Source organism: Vanellus vanellus, assembly GCF_965231255.1.
Source record: "Vanellus vanellus genome assembly, chromosome: 6".
In the NCBI taxonomy this organism is placed as follows: Eukaryota; Metazoa; Chordata; class Aves; order Charadriiformes; family Charadriidae; genus Vanellus; species Vanellus vanellus.
In genome coordinates, this window is record NC_138911.1 from 12,407,223 (window position 1) to 12,422,176 (window position 14,954).

At 34.9% G+C, this 14,954-nt stretch overlaps 1 protein-coding gene across 1 annotated transcript in view; it reads left to right on the plus strand.

Annotated features, from left to right (window-relative positions):
* SBF2 (SET binding factor 2) overlaps positions 1 to 14,954 on the plus strand; it is a gene marked incomplete at its 5' end in the record, with an annotated part of 228,924 nt that overhangs the window by 191,236 nt on the left and 22,734 nt on the right. Inside the window, 4 exons of the mRNA XM_082485054.1 lie at positions 3,670 to 3,854; positions 7,830 to 8,006; positions 10,985 to 11,086; positions 12,313 to 12,498. Of these exons, the coding sequence (XP_082341180.1) occupies positions 3,670 to 3,854; positions 7,830 to 8,006; positions 10,985 to 11,086; positions 12,313 to 12,498 (650 nt within the window). The remainder of the gene's footprint in view (positions 1 to 3,669; positions 3,855 to 7,829; positions 8,007 to 10,984; positions 11,087 to 12,312; positions 12,499 to 14,954) is intronic.

The following is a 14,954-nucleotide window of genomic DNA, read 5'->3' on the forward strand; positions in this document are numbered from 1 at the left end:
TTACTTTAGAAGTATAGTGAGGTTCTAAAGAACAGCACTTCTTGCCTGGCATTGTTGTGTCATTTAGTAGGATAAAATGCTTTCTCAGTATGTTTTACTGCTGTTGGAAAAATAGTAGGATGTTTATAATTAATAAATACAGACTCAGCTCAGGCATTTATTTTAAAAGCAGGGGACAATACTTCCGAGTATGTTTTCATACAATATTTGTATTAAAAGAAGTTGCTTGTGTTGATGTGGCTTTTGAGCCAAAAATACACCTTCTGATAAGCATATAAGGCTCCCACTCAAAATGAGGATTTTTGCAAGGGGGGAGGAAATCTTTTTGTGTGATAGATATTACATATTTTCTAAATTTAAAGGACTTTTACACAGTCCTTTAAAAATGTTTGTAGATACACAGAACTAACATCTTGCACTCTGATTTGAATTTGAGGTCCATTAAATTATGTACCTAAAATAGACTAAAACTTTTTTTAAAAAAGCACTAAGGTTTGGGATTTTTAATTAAGCTAACTTTCAGCTGGATAGAAGCTTTCAATAAAGTATTCAGCAGAATGATTTAATCGTTATATTTCCTTTGGTATTATAATTATGGAAAAACACATGATGGCTGTGCTACATGTTTGAAACTATTGCAATGACAATGAAAATTACTCGGTTTTGATAAATGGATACTTCCTTCCCATTTTATATTGGTTTTCTGGCTTGATTGATGTTTTGTCTTGTGATGACTAAGATTTGTGCTGTCTGATAAATCATGTACTGTAAAAAAAATTCAATATATACTAGATCTTTGGAAATTAATAAGTAACCCTTTTCTTTTCTCCTGCAATGTGTCTCGCTGCAATGTGCATTCCATTCCTCCTCCTTCTGTCTTAACTTATCTACCAGTGCTCGGGTACAGAGATAAATGTTTCACTCATTCAAATTCCAAATCAGCAACTAAGGGAAGAGTCCATCAAGGTACTGTATTCTGTGTCCTGAAACCACATTCTTTTCTACCATCTCCATAACTACTCCAGTATCTTGATACATGCTAAAGTGATGCTGACAGCCTTGATTCTGCATTAACAAAATTTTGGGGTTTTAGTTCAGTGCAGTTGTGTTGTCTTGTTTGGGGGTTTTTTGGCCACTGACTGTATGATGCTGTGACAGTGATTAGTCACACACTTCACCATGTTATTTATTAGTAATGTTGTGATCTAATGCAAAGTGATATGTAGAAAAATTTCTGTGTGAAAATTTTAAACAGCAGAAAACTAATTCTGCAAAAGAGCATTTAGCATTCCTACTGCTTTAGTAAAATACCTAAGAAATACTGTTAGCTAGTCAATGAACTTTCTTTCCAAAATTATTGTTAGTGTTAATGAAAAATGTATATCTGCTGTATTAAAAAGTCATAATAATATTATATATGCCAAATAATAAAAGCTAGATACTGCTAACAAAAAATAAGGCAAAATTAGAATAGAAATCTAATAGAAATATAATTGTGTCTTTTAATCACTGTTATCCATCACTGGTAAACATGTTCATCTGCATCTATTTGTAAGCAGTTTTGTTGCTTTTGATGTCCTACAGGCACTAATGATGGCCTGCAATTGTAAAATGTTATAAAGTGTGACTGTGTATCTTTGTATATACCGTGTTTGGGGTAGTTGTCTGTGCTGGAGCTAGCGGTTTTCATACCAAATGAAAAAGAAATTATTTCTCTTTATTAAATGCTGTGATTTCTGCTTGCTAAAGTCTTTATTATTTCATCTGTAGTAGTTCATCTGTGGAACAAAAGTTTATACTAAACATACTGCTTTACTATGTGAGGTATTTTATAAAACTGGCTGTCTTCAAAGTGGAGACTTCAGAACTGTTACCAATTCATAAGTTCCTAGCCAACCATTCTCAGTTACTCCTATTGGTGTACTCGCATCTAAGGCAAGCAGCCAGACAGACAGACAAGCTAAACTGTACAGACGAGTCCCTGTTGAGGATTACTGTACAGAATTATTCTTTAATAGAAACATAATCCTCCTTCTAAAAAACAGAATAAAATTATTTTGCTGGTTGGGATATCTCAGTGGAATTTTACTGTTATCTGCAGCTTTTTTCTTCTAGGCAAGAAATATTAACTATCCGTATTACTGGATTTTACTAAAGGGGGTTTTCGGTACTGTATATCTAAATTTCTACTACTATGAGGTATTTCTGGTGCCTCTTTTCGATATCTTGCTTTGAAGATTTATGGACCAGAGTCTCTTCTGATAATCTGATTTACTGCATATTGGGTTAAAGAATTTCACATTGCCATTTGAACGCCAAATTTAGTGTACTTTAAGTGATTTGATTTTCAAGTAGTGCTGTTTATACTCTGAAAATCAAGTGCCTTTCACATACCTCACATTGGATACACAAAAACAGTCTCACAAAATTGTTGTTATTAACTTGGGCACAAGAAATAGAAAAATATTTACTATTTGTCTTTTCTTTTGCTGGTGCTAACCAGGCCTTGGCAATTTGGTTTATCACTAATTTGTCTCTTGTTGAAAGCACAAAACTTACTCAAGGGTGATCAGATCAGAGCACATCTGCGTGCTGTAGAAATTTCCTCCTCTGGAAATGACAATATAGCTGCATCAGCAAGGCACAATATGCAAACCAAAAATGCTGTTGAGAGGCAGAGGTTATTAAGTTGGTACAACAGCATTCAAATATTGCTGTGCTGCTTTCAGATGGAAGTCTGTGGTTCCACGTCACACTGCACTGTTGCAAGTTCATATTATTGCTAGCTTTGGGATTTCTGTACCATGCCCTGCTGCCAGATTAATGGTGATCTTACTGCCAGATTAAAACTGTAAGACTGTCATCTTCTGGACATTCTTCTCTCTACTCACACAACTGTAGAGTAGTCACATCTGCCAGAATATAGTCATGAAACACATGATTAAAAAAAATACTTCTTAAATGCATGTTCATTTCTAATTGTCCATTAGACATGGAGAATTAAAAACTAAAATTCATGGCATTCTGCATTTTAATCATGGCATTTCAAGAGTAAATATGGAATGCTTTATTCTGAAATGTAATATTTGAATTGATCATCCTTATACACATTTTCATTATAATACGACGTGGTTGATGCTGTTACATTGTGTCAGGTGAAAGGATCACAAGAATTCTAGGTATCAGAATTTTAAGTGATACTATTTACATTTTTGAAGAAGGTAATTATATAGTATTCTTACTAGCTAGACTTCCAAAATAATATGCCTTTGACGAGGGAATACATCAAATTTTTGTCCCTACTTCTAAAAAGAACACCAGTAGCAATTTCATTTCCATATACTCAAATGGACGTTAATAACTTGCAAGTTGTGATTCATTTTGTCATTGTATTACTGATATCATAGCAGCCATTTTCTCTACAATAGAAAGTGCTGTGCAGAGTTTGATTAGTATCTTAGGTTAAATGACATTGCTGTAGGATGCTTTTGACAATTTTTGTTACAGAAATATTTCTTTCCAGTACGTGCTGTTAATTATGTCCTATGAGGGATGCAAATGACATGTTTAAACACTACTCTCTAAATTATGTCTTAGCATATGCCTTAATAATTATGATCTCCAGTGCTCACACAAAGAGGTTTTTTAATATTTTTCATCTTTATGAAGGTGTATGGGCGAGTCTTCGTTCAAGCAACCGATTTATCAACACTCAAACTCCATTCATTGATGTTGGTGCAAGACTTGCAGGGAAAGATAACACCACTTCCTACAGTGGCAGCAATTTTCTGCAAAGTCAGCTTTTGAGACGGCAAGCAGCCCTCTATATATTTGGAGAAAAATCTCAGTTACGGGTAATGGCAATTTTTTTTCCTAAAGTAGTTTTTATATGGCTTGAATTTAATAACCCTAATGTTTTTAAAAAACAATAAATAATATCCTAGACAAGGCAGATGGATAACTCTCCTAAAGGTGTGAACTCTTACAAGGATAAAATCATATGAAATTATCTTAAAGGGCAGTTGAAGATCAGGCTCAAACTCATGGAAGTTCTGTGAGTAGAGCCCTATTTGTCACTTTTGGTCAAATGCTGATGTGTGATAGAGCTAAGGCATACAAAGTTGGGTAACATGACTAGAGGAATGGAATAGCTTTTGTACAAGGTAAGAGCGTTCAAATTAGGAAAGACTTGGCTAGGAAAGAAATACATTGCTAGGCAACAGAGCATCCAGCAAAGCCTTCACGCGCGGAAGTCACCATGTCTTTGCTGTCTCAACTGTCTCCCTGCATTGGCTTTGCAGGGAGCGCGGGCAGCAGAGTTTGGCTCTGCTCAGTGTGGGATAGTGATGAATGATGGGACTGTAGGCAAATGGAGTGGGGCTGGTGTGGTGGCAGTGGAGCTTGCTGCCCTTGTAGAGGCCGTTTGGAGCTATTCCGAGGGAAGTGCTGGAGGTCTGTGCCTGTAAGTTCATGCTTTCAGAGTCACACTTAATAGCACCTAAATACATACTACTGTATTCTGATTCTGCTGACGACTCATCTGATGTTCAGCTGAGTCGTAATCTCGGTGATTTCTAGTTTGGGAAGCATGAAACAGGCTTATTTGGTAATTTACAGTGCAGTTTTATTTTTCCTGATGTGTTGAAATATGTTGTGAAGCAAATGGAATGTTGTTAGTCAGGAAAGCGATTACCAGAGAAGAAAACCTTCATTACCGTGGGCAGCTCTTAAACTCATTTGAAGCCAAACTGACGTGAATAAGTCTAACGCAGAAGTCTGTCCATCCTGATTTGATTACCTGAAGAGGAACGTTATGTCTACAGTTTCATACAACTTATTGGATAGACTTTGTTATTTTAGATGCAGTTGTTTAAGAAACAAGTATTCTCTAAGTGAATTCTTGGTAGTTTTACTCTTTTTTTTTTTTTTTCTCAGAAAACATTTGCAGATGTATTTTTTTAAAATCTCTGCAAAGATTGAAAAATCGGTTGTTTTCTACCTTCTTATTCCAAATGTGAGCATACATGAAATATTATATATTTTTTTAAATATATAACTTTCAAAAGCATTTATTGGTAGTAGGAAAATACATCAGTATTCAAGTCTCTCTGAAATTATGTTAATTCAGGAGATGAGAGAGTCATGCTGTATCAGAATGATGAATCAAAATTCTTTGCAAATTTTATTTCTATTTTGACTTTTCTTTGTAATTTCAAATGTTCTTTTATATCTTATTTGTATTTTCAGTTGCATTTCTAAATGCTGGTTATATATCAGGTGTCATCAGGTGTTATTTCTTATTCAGTTTTTACTTCGTCTTTAATAATTGCTTACTAATTCATTTTCATTTTGGTTTCTTAATTACACGTTGGTGCACGGAGTAGTCAACAGTAAGAAAACTGTTTATTTTCCAGTAAAATTTTTTAGTTTTATTGAGTTGGCATTTTCATTTGCTTTTCTGGAGTTCCCAAAAGATTCTTCCCAAAGTTTTCAAACAGTTCTATTCATACCAATTTTTCATCTTTAAGTTTTCCTTTATAACTGTAAGCCCTAGGAGTCTCTGGCAAAGGAGACACTTCGATGAAAAAGAACATAGGGAGAGTAATGCACGAGGAATTATTACATAGAATTAAATTGCCATAATCCAATAGTAATAATTGCTCGCAATTTTATTTGTTTTATGTATTAATGAATGTTAAATGAAGAGTTCAACCGTGCATCTAAAGATATGCAGTAGAAACATCTTTAGTCTGCTGCTTTGAAGTGACCCTTTAGACCACTTGGCAAAAATATGGGAGTCATTTAATGTATCAGCAGTCACAAACGAGGTGGGGATAATATGCTAGTGCTTGGTATAGATTAAGGTATTTTGAATATATTACCATACAGGTTTGTATTATTATGCAGAATATGAAAAGAGCTGACGGTTGGATGTACAAACAACAAGCATTGGACAAAATCAACATGTAATAGTCTGAAGTCCAGTAGGATGTATTTCCAAAAATCTGTACTTTGAGGATCGTTACGTTATCCTGGATTATTTCCTTGCTGGTTTAGATTTTATGGGGTTTTCACTTTTTTTTGTTGTTTTGTTTAATAATACAATTTTGCAGAAGATGCGTCATCTCTGGGCATTTCTAAGGAAAAGTGTATTGTGTTAGCAAATGTAAGGCTAAAATTACATAGTGATTAACTGATTGTTTAAAGCCTACTCTCCTTAATTTGTATCTAGTCTATAAAATCAGTTTGACTTCTGGTTTTGTAGAAAGAAATCCTGTTGATTTTTGATTGTGAAGTATTTTCATAGTTTTTGTTAGCATCTTGCTAACTTGGAATTTGCTGGTTTTATAAAAGGCTTGGCAGAGCATGTTGATTCCTATAAGGACGTGCTTTATTCTGCTAAATATCATGTCACATAAATTAATGATGCAAACAGAAATATATATTTTAAGGAAATTGTGCTACTTTTCCCAATTGCTTTTATCATACATTCTTACAGTCTGGCATTCTAGGTGCAAGTTTGGTAGTTGAGCCAAAATATAAACATAAGTAAATCTGGGCTTTCACTCTCCTACATTTCACTTGGCCATCCTATGGCCTAGCATCTTAATGAAGACTATTTGCAGTCCAAGTTTAATTCCATGAAAGAGCAATTTCTGAAGAAAACTTTAAAAGTTTGCTGTGAAGATCTTCATCGATGCTTCATATATAAGAATTGTTTTTCCTAATAATGTTCTCCATATTATACTTTTCATCATAGTTCCTTTTTTTTTTTTCAGTTAGCTAACTTGATCAGAGAATGGGTTGGGTTGGAAATGACCTTAAATATCATCTAGTTCCAGCGCCTCTGCCACAGGCAGGGACGCCTTCCACTAGACCAGGTTGCACAAAGCCCCATCCAGCCTGGCCTTGAACACTTACAGGGATGGGGCATCCACAGCTTCTCTGGGCAACCTGTTCCGGTGCCTCTCCACCCTCACTTAATTACTGAAATGACTACAATTAAAGGAAGTAAAGGATTTCTTCCTAAGATCTGATCTAAATCTACCCTCTTTCAGTTTAAAACCATTACCCCGCATCCTACCACTACACTCCCTGACAGAGTCCCTCCCCAGCTTTCCTGTAGGTACTGGAAAGCTGCTATATAGATCTGTTAATTCAGTCCTCCTCTCTTATTGCTCATTTTCTAAATGCAGTAAGTAAAACGAAACATTGAGAGCTCTGCTAGGAAAGCCTCTTCTACATTATATCAGGTATTCCCTGACTGCTCTTCTGTGTTGAATTAGGTACTTCAGACAACTGTCTGAGTGTGCAGTGATTGCTTAGATGAGTCAGCTAGTTTAGTTTTGGGGGTTCTTTTCAGATTTGGGGGTTAAATTTTTTTCTGCTTTATTGAACTACTAGAATCTGTCCTGCACTGTTGGCATGTCATCCATGCAGTTATTTTAATTTTTATTTATTTATTGTTAATTTGCTCTAAAAATCCTAAAGGAAGCACATTATATTGTGTATAAAGAAATCAACAGACTTACCACTCAGCTTTGGTTTTTTACTACTGTTATTACTGTTGTTACTATTATTATTAAAAATAGGACTGCCATGCAATACATTCTGCTGTTATGAGTAGTAGATGGGTACTTTGTTGTGGTATATTTTGCAAGTGTTGTAAGGATTTTTATTATCCGTAGAAGTGTTTAACTGAACAGATTTTTAATTAGGAATTGAAATATTTAGCAATAAAGCAGGCAAGACAGTGAGATTTGATGAGACTGTCAGTGAAAAATATGCTTCCCTTTTAAATTACATCTACTGTTGTTCTTTTCACTCAGGGATTCAAACTCGATTTTGCTTTGAATTGTGAATTTGTTCCTGTTGAATTCAGTGACATCCGACAGACAAAGGCAAGCTTTAAAAAGCTGATGAGAGCTTGTGTTCCCAGCACTATTCCTACAGATTCTGAGGCAACATTCCTTAAAGCACTTGGGGAGTCAGAGTGGTTCCCACAGGTAATTTATATGACAGGTACTTCTAATAACCCATAAGCAGTACTGCTTACACAAAATAAATTTCAGGCTCTTCTGACAGAGAACTATTGTGTTCTAACCAGCTGTTCTTCTTTGTTCACTGTAATTTTTTTGCATACGATCAATTCTGTCATTACATAAGCATTATTATTTTAATACAATTATAACATTTACAAATGTGGGGGGCATTTTTTTATAACATAATATATGGTTTATAACATGGAACACATACACAAGTAGAGATGACCATTTTTTCTGCCTACATAAATTTATGGGATTGGTTTTAACTGTTTTTTTCTTATTTTATGTATTTTAAAAATGAGAAAAAAGTATAGAACAATAAATGAGCCTTTTGATTTTAAAACTGATATTCTACTCTTTAGTTGTGTTCGCACCCTGAATTTTCATATGCACAAGTATTTAACAGATAAGCTAGAATCTGTTATCTGCTGTGGGATATGGGGAAGTGTTTGTGGGGGAGACGGCATTGTGTGTGTGTTAATCTGTTCTCTCTGAATCTGTTCCTTTACTTCCCTATCCCATATTCTGTTACATAAAGATTAACCACATGAAAGCAAGACTGGAAGTAACTTTGCAAGACTCAAATTAAGAAGGATATGGGAAAGTCACCTCTTTGTAAATCTAAAACCGTTTTAATTGTAGGGAACGTTTTTTAACAGTTGCGTGTTATGTTTGGAATCCTCTGCTGAACAAATTCTTCTGAAGTACAATTAATCATAGTAAACAGAATAGACTCTTATGCTGATTTCTTAAGGAGGAAATACATGAGTAACATAGTCATTTCAGTAATTAATTTCAGCATCAGAAAATGTACTTCTAGTTGAAATGTGCTACAGTGCACACCCTTGAGGTGTGATTACTCCTTAGAGAACGTAGGACCTGGTCATTGTTGGTCTGGCCACCGCGTTGTTCAGGAAGGGGAGAAGTGGGAAAAGCATGAAGACTCCCTCCTCATGTGAACATTTCCAATCACAGAGTAGTTGAGCAAGTTGATAAGTGTAGATGAATGAACTGAATGTCACTTTGGTGAAATAAACAAAATAGCAGCACAGAGACCGAGGGGAGATTGTAACATTGGAGTTCACTGTCTTTTGGCATATTTGAGAGGAAGAGTAACCGTGTACCACTCTTTGCTCAGGACTAGATCATAATGTCACACACTAGCTGTGCGACATTTAAACCACATTTCTGTGGTTTAAATCAGGTTGTATGTGACTTATGTGATAGTTAATTTATGACTGATTTGACACATTTTCTACTATTCCTGTGAAAGGACATAGATCTCTCATCTTGGAAATATATTTTTATTGAATTAAGCTTTCCTTTCCTGGGTAATAGAAGTTACACAGTATCAATTTTAACACTGTATAGGCTAAATATTTCTTTATAAGGATGTGAATACATAAGAAGAAATTGAAGTGCTGCCCTATCTTCTGAATACAAATTATAAAAGTAGTATTTTACATTTTTTATATTGAAGCTGAATAACCAGACTGCATATCAATTTCTTCATTAAGGATGGAAAAAAACCCAGCCTTTCTTCTATTCTACAGCCTGAGAAAGTACAGAACAATGAACAAACTGCTTGGTTTTAAAAGTGGTGCTCTTCTCAATCTTTTCCTATTAAAAATTACAGGAAAATTAGTTTCTTATGTTTTCTATGTAATGACTATGTGAATGTTCACAAGGGTTAAGTGTTTTCCATCACAATTTGCATGGTAATATTCATAGGGTCAGGGGGTTCTTTAAGAGGAAAAAAATCAGACTGCCCTAAACAGGGATGAATTTTCTAGGGTTTAACTGTTGTTAAACAGTTGGTTCATCTTTTTTCCTCTTACTTTCTCCAATTCAATTTTGTTTTCCCTGCCTCACTTCCCTCTGCCTTCTGTACTTTCTGAACTTTTTTCCTTGCATACATGATCTTAGATGTCTCTTGCCATCTTTTGTTTATTTGTTTTCCTATACTGCTTTCTCCCTTCTTTCAGGCTTTCATCTTTCCTGCTGCTGCTATTGGTTGGATTGTGTTCAGTGCTCTGCAAAGAGCAGTTTCGTTCTACTGTAAAAAAAAATGAATTGCTTGCATATTGTCTATTATGTTGTTTACCAAGAATGCTGTCATAGTATGACAAAAATTTTAGGAACATCATACAGACTTTCCTTTTAGTAATAAAAATGTGAAGTCTCATAGTAAGATAAAATTGCTCAAATTCACATAAATTTTTTAGACTGCTTATACCTATCATGTTTGACTCAATCTCATTCAAGTCAATAACCCTTAGAAATTAACTAATGTGGGCTGCTCAAGAAATTTTAGTGTCACTGCATACTGAGTATTAGAATGCCAATAATCCATGTGTCCTCTTTCCATACGTTTTAGCCAGTCTGCCCAAAAGCAAAGTATAAGAAACACAGTTTATCTAAACTATTTCCAGATTTTAGAAATAGGATTTTTCTGTGTTTGGTTTTAGGTGGTGGTAATAATAATAATAATAATAATAATAATAATAATAATAATAATAATAATTTATTTTCTGCCTTCCATGAGTTTGAGCATTGAAAATATTATCTTGTGAATATCTTACATTGGTTCTCCCATCAAATTACTTAGTGAATTTATGGAACTTTAACATTTCACAGGAAATGATTTTAGTGTTAAGCCCAGGATGGAATTTCTCTACAATAAATCTGTCAACTGTGTTGTTCCCATTCTCCTTTTTATGACAGCTATTTTATTACAGTACTCATTGGTTTTAATAGTTAAAGTTCCTATCTTCAAATCTTTGCTTAGTTTTGTTGTAGGTCAGATGAAAATCCTGAGACTGTTACATTTTACATCTTTGTGATATATGCAGATTTCAGAATTCATATTTTAGTATTAATAATGAAAAGATTCTATAATGATAATACTAGAAATTTATCTTATTTGTAATACTTTATAGCTTCACAGGATAATGCAATTGGGTGTGATCATCTCTGAGCTCCTGGAAAATGGTTCTTCTGTTATGGTTTGTTTGGAAGATGGCTGGGATATTACTGCACAAGTAAGCTGTTATTAAAACCTCTAATAAGAAAAAACACCATGCAATAATTTTTTACACAAGTGACTGATAATTTGGTAAAACATTAATAAATTTGTCTTATGGCAGCAGAGAAGAAACTAGAATGCATGAATCCTTGCATTCATTTGCAATTTACACCATGAAAGAGTTCCTGAAAATTAATTTGTTCCAAAGGTCCCAATGGACTTATAGTTCTAAAGCTTAGATATAAAATCTGCATTCCTGTACCTGACCATGTGTAAGAATGAAAGCTGAAAGTTGCCACAGCAGATCATTTATCTTTGTAAACATAGTGCACTTTAAACACATGAGAGAAGGAGAGGAATTCCTTCTCTTGCCATTCACTTTCCATAAATGAAGTTAGGAGACACACACAAGGAAAAAATCAAATTTGTGCCAAAGTGACTGTAACACCTGCTGCAAAGACGGATCACCAGACCAGATAACTTTGTGAAACAAATTATAAATCAGGTGAGTGAAAACCCACTGCCTCATTTAATGGATGCATTGTGTCCACGTAGTTGCTTCATAATTCAGAAGATAAACAAACACTGGTATCAATAATTCTAGTAAATAAAAACTTCATGTGCAGCCAGCATCCTGATACCAGGTAAACAAACCCACAAAAGAATGTTAACATTATTATTGGAATCATTGTCAAAGAAAGAAGGATAGAGGTGGTGACGTACATAGCTGGAAGTGAAAGAAGTCTATGCTGCATTTTAAAGTCTCCCAAGATTCTGTCTATAAAAACAAGCTGAAATTGGCTGTTGAGCACCATAGCATGACAACACTGCAGCAACTCTCACCCTCAGAACCAATTCTTTAACACTTTCTTTGCTGAGGTAGACGATACTATTTTATAAATGTTCATTATCCTTATTTTATTAATAGAAGTGATTTTATTTCAAATATAGTTTAAAAGTGGTAAGCATTGTAATGACTTCCAAAGTCTATAGTTGCTCGGGTTTGACTTTTACAGGTATCGTAAAGTCTCAATTTAATTGAAGCTTCTTCATGTGAGATATTCTTTGGTTTGTTTTATAAAAATACTTAATGTATGTAGCAAAATACTTATAATTGAGTTTATATGAAGGGGTTTGTTCCCTTGAACTATAAACAGATCATGGAATATTTATTTTCATTGACTAAAGTGTTCTCCTAACTTATGTCACTCTTAACACAATATATCCTGTCTTGTGATCTAGGTAGTATCTCTGGTGCAGTTACTCAGTGATCCCTTCTATAGGACACTTGAAGGCTTCCGAATGCTGGTGGAAAAAGAATGGCTCTCTTTTGGTCATAAATTCAGTCAACGTAGTAATCTGACTCTCAATTGTCAGGGTAGTGGATTTGCTCCTGTTTTCTTACAGTTCTTAGACTGTGTGCATCAGGTAAGTCAATCTCTGTCTAATTTTCGTTTACAAGAAGAATTCATAAATAAGTGCATAGATGCCACTATTTCAGATGTTATAGATAATGGTTTGAGAGAAAACTAATAACCTCCTTCTCCAGGTTTTATAAAGGTGAATAGATTTCACGTCAAGAAGAACTGGAATGCTTGCCTAGAGATGCCTACCCATCCACATAAAACAGCCTAAGAGGGATGGTTGGCATTATGGATCTTTTAAGGTCATTTATGCAGAGATTTGAAGTAGAAGTTTCTTAAGCTTAAGACTGGCTTTTGGCAGTCCGGAGTACCTTTATTCAGAAGAAGAAATTGATTGATTGATTGTTAGTACGGTGACTGGGCAGTTTTTAATTCCTTGTGCTTGATTACAAGTTTTGAAGAGGCCTTGTACTCCATCAGTTCTTGAAACAACAAGCTATAAACCAGGAGGACAAGAGATGTTATTTTTATATATACTACATGTTCAGAAGATGAACAACATTTATGTCACGTAAGAAGAAGTTAGGTTAAGTATATTACACTAATTTCAAGTTAATTCTAAAGTCTGTCCTTTTCTCATCTCAAACCAGTGAAGCATTTATGCTTCGCAGAGTCTCTGTTTATGCAAACACAAGATAGGAGCTTGCATAGTTCCTCTTGTACATATGTCTTTCTTTTCCTACTTCTCTCTTTTTCTCTCTGAAAAAACTGAACAGACTCCTGAACATTACTAACCTGTATTAAAATTTATGGATGACTGTGTCTCATAGAAGATGACTGTTAAAGCATCAGCTTTCTTACTGGGAACAGACATTCATAGTGAATACTTGCATGAAGTAGACCCTGAAAGAGGAGTTGGCAAGTAGACTTACTCTGCTACCTGAAGCAAAGTCCACAGATTAAATAACTGCTAAACCAATGAAAAACAATCTTTAGATATCTATGGGAGACTGATAATGAATGTGCTTATAAGAAGATGAGTAAAGACTTACTGAAGAACATGTTGCAGAAAATAAAAATTTTACTTTTATCCCAACGTTAAACACCAACAGCCATCATTATTGCTCTCTTTCAAGGTAATAAATCATATACTTGGAATTTGGTTCAATTCCTACATCATTCCCCATTAGAAAACCTTAGAAGTATTTGTCACATCTCCTGTTTCATCAATCTGTTTCCCAATGGCTGTGGTCCTCAGGTTAATTCTTATTTGAAATTGGGAGAATCAGTAGTGCATTTTTCATCCAAACAATTTAATCTGCCCCATTGCCACACCAACTATTCCTTAAAATAGCTTAAGTTTATTGCTCCTTTTCTGAGGTAGAAAAAATAAATTCTTGGTTGGAATGGCTACAACAGCACAGAATAGCCTTGTCTTCCAATACTGAAACCCCTCTGCTTGGTGGTTCAGTCAATTCTCTGCATAAGTCATTTGTCTGGTGCTGTATTTGCTCTGCTGTCAAATGTCTTCTCCAAGCTTTAATGGGCTGACTGGATAACACTGTCTGTTAGTAGAACAGACTAAACCTACATTTGATTTCAAGCAGTAGTGTAATTTTGAAGTTAATTCCTCCAGCATCTCCCCTTACCATTTGTTGATGCTGTTTTGGTGCCTGTATACTAGATTTTTCTTGGAAGAATTTAACCCAGAAGTTCTGCTTCAGGTATGTACCAAATGCTCACCAGCTCTTAAAAGGATCTGAACCAATGATTCATCACTTAGCTTAAAACCACGGGGGTCATCAATGAACAATGGGGTCATCAACTCAACTGGACTAAATGCAGTCCAAAGTGAAACAACAAATGCGTAACATAGCTGCAGGGACCGCAGCACCAGCTGCTTCAGTCTGTCTGTCTACTCCTTTTGCTCTGAATTACTTGCTAATGTAGACATAGCCTACAGCCTGTTTCTGACCCTGGAAACACTTTGTTCCAGTTTTACTGTAATAAATCTTAGAAAGCTGGCATAAAGAAAAGCAAGGAAATTATCCACGCATACCTGTACAGTATTTTTTTCTCAAGTCCAGAAATCACACGAACTGTGGAAACAAGTGGGTTATCCAGAACAAAGATAAAAATTAAATTCAAGGATTTTGGTTTATTGTCTTAAAATAGAAGTACCATGTTTTCTTCATGCCAAAATTCTTGTTTTTTCTTTAAGTTAGGTTTAACGCAATATGCAGTTCTTAGAACATGGAATAATGGATTATAATCATCCTGGCTTCAAAAGTTAGGGTGAAATGTAAAGTGGGATAAATCCCTGCTTTTAACAACTGTCGAGTATGATTTTGCCTCAAGCTGCATGCAAGGTGCCTAAAATATTTCTACTATACATGTGAATGTGTCAAGGAAATTGAAAAACGTTGCCTTTGTAATTCATCTCACATAGCAGCTTTGGTGCATGTCACTAAGTATGTGACTCTTCTCTCTTTAAGAGGCAATATAAAGTATACACGTTAT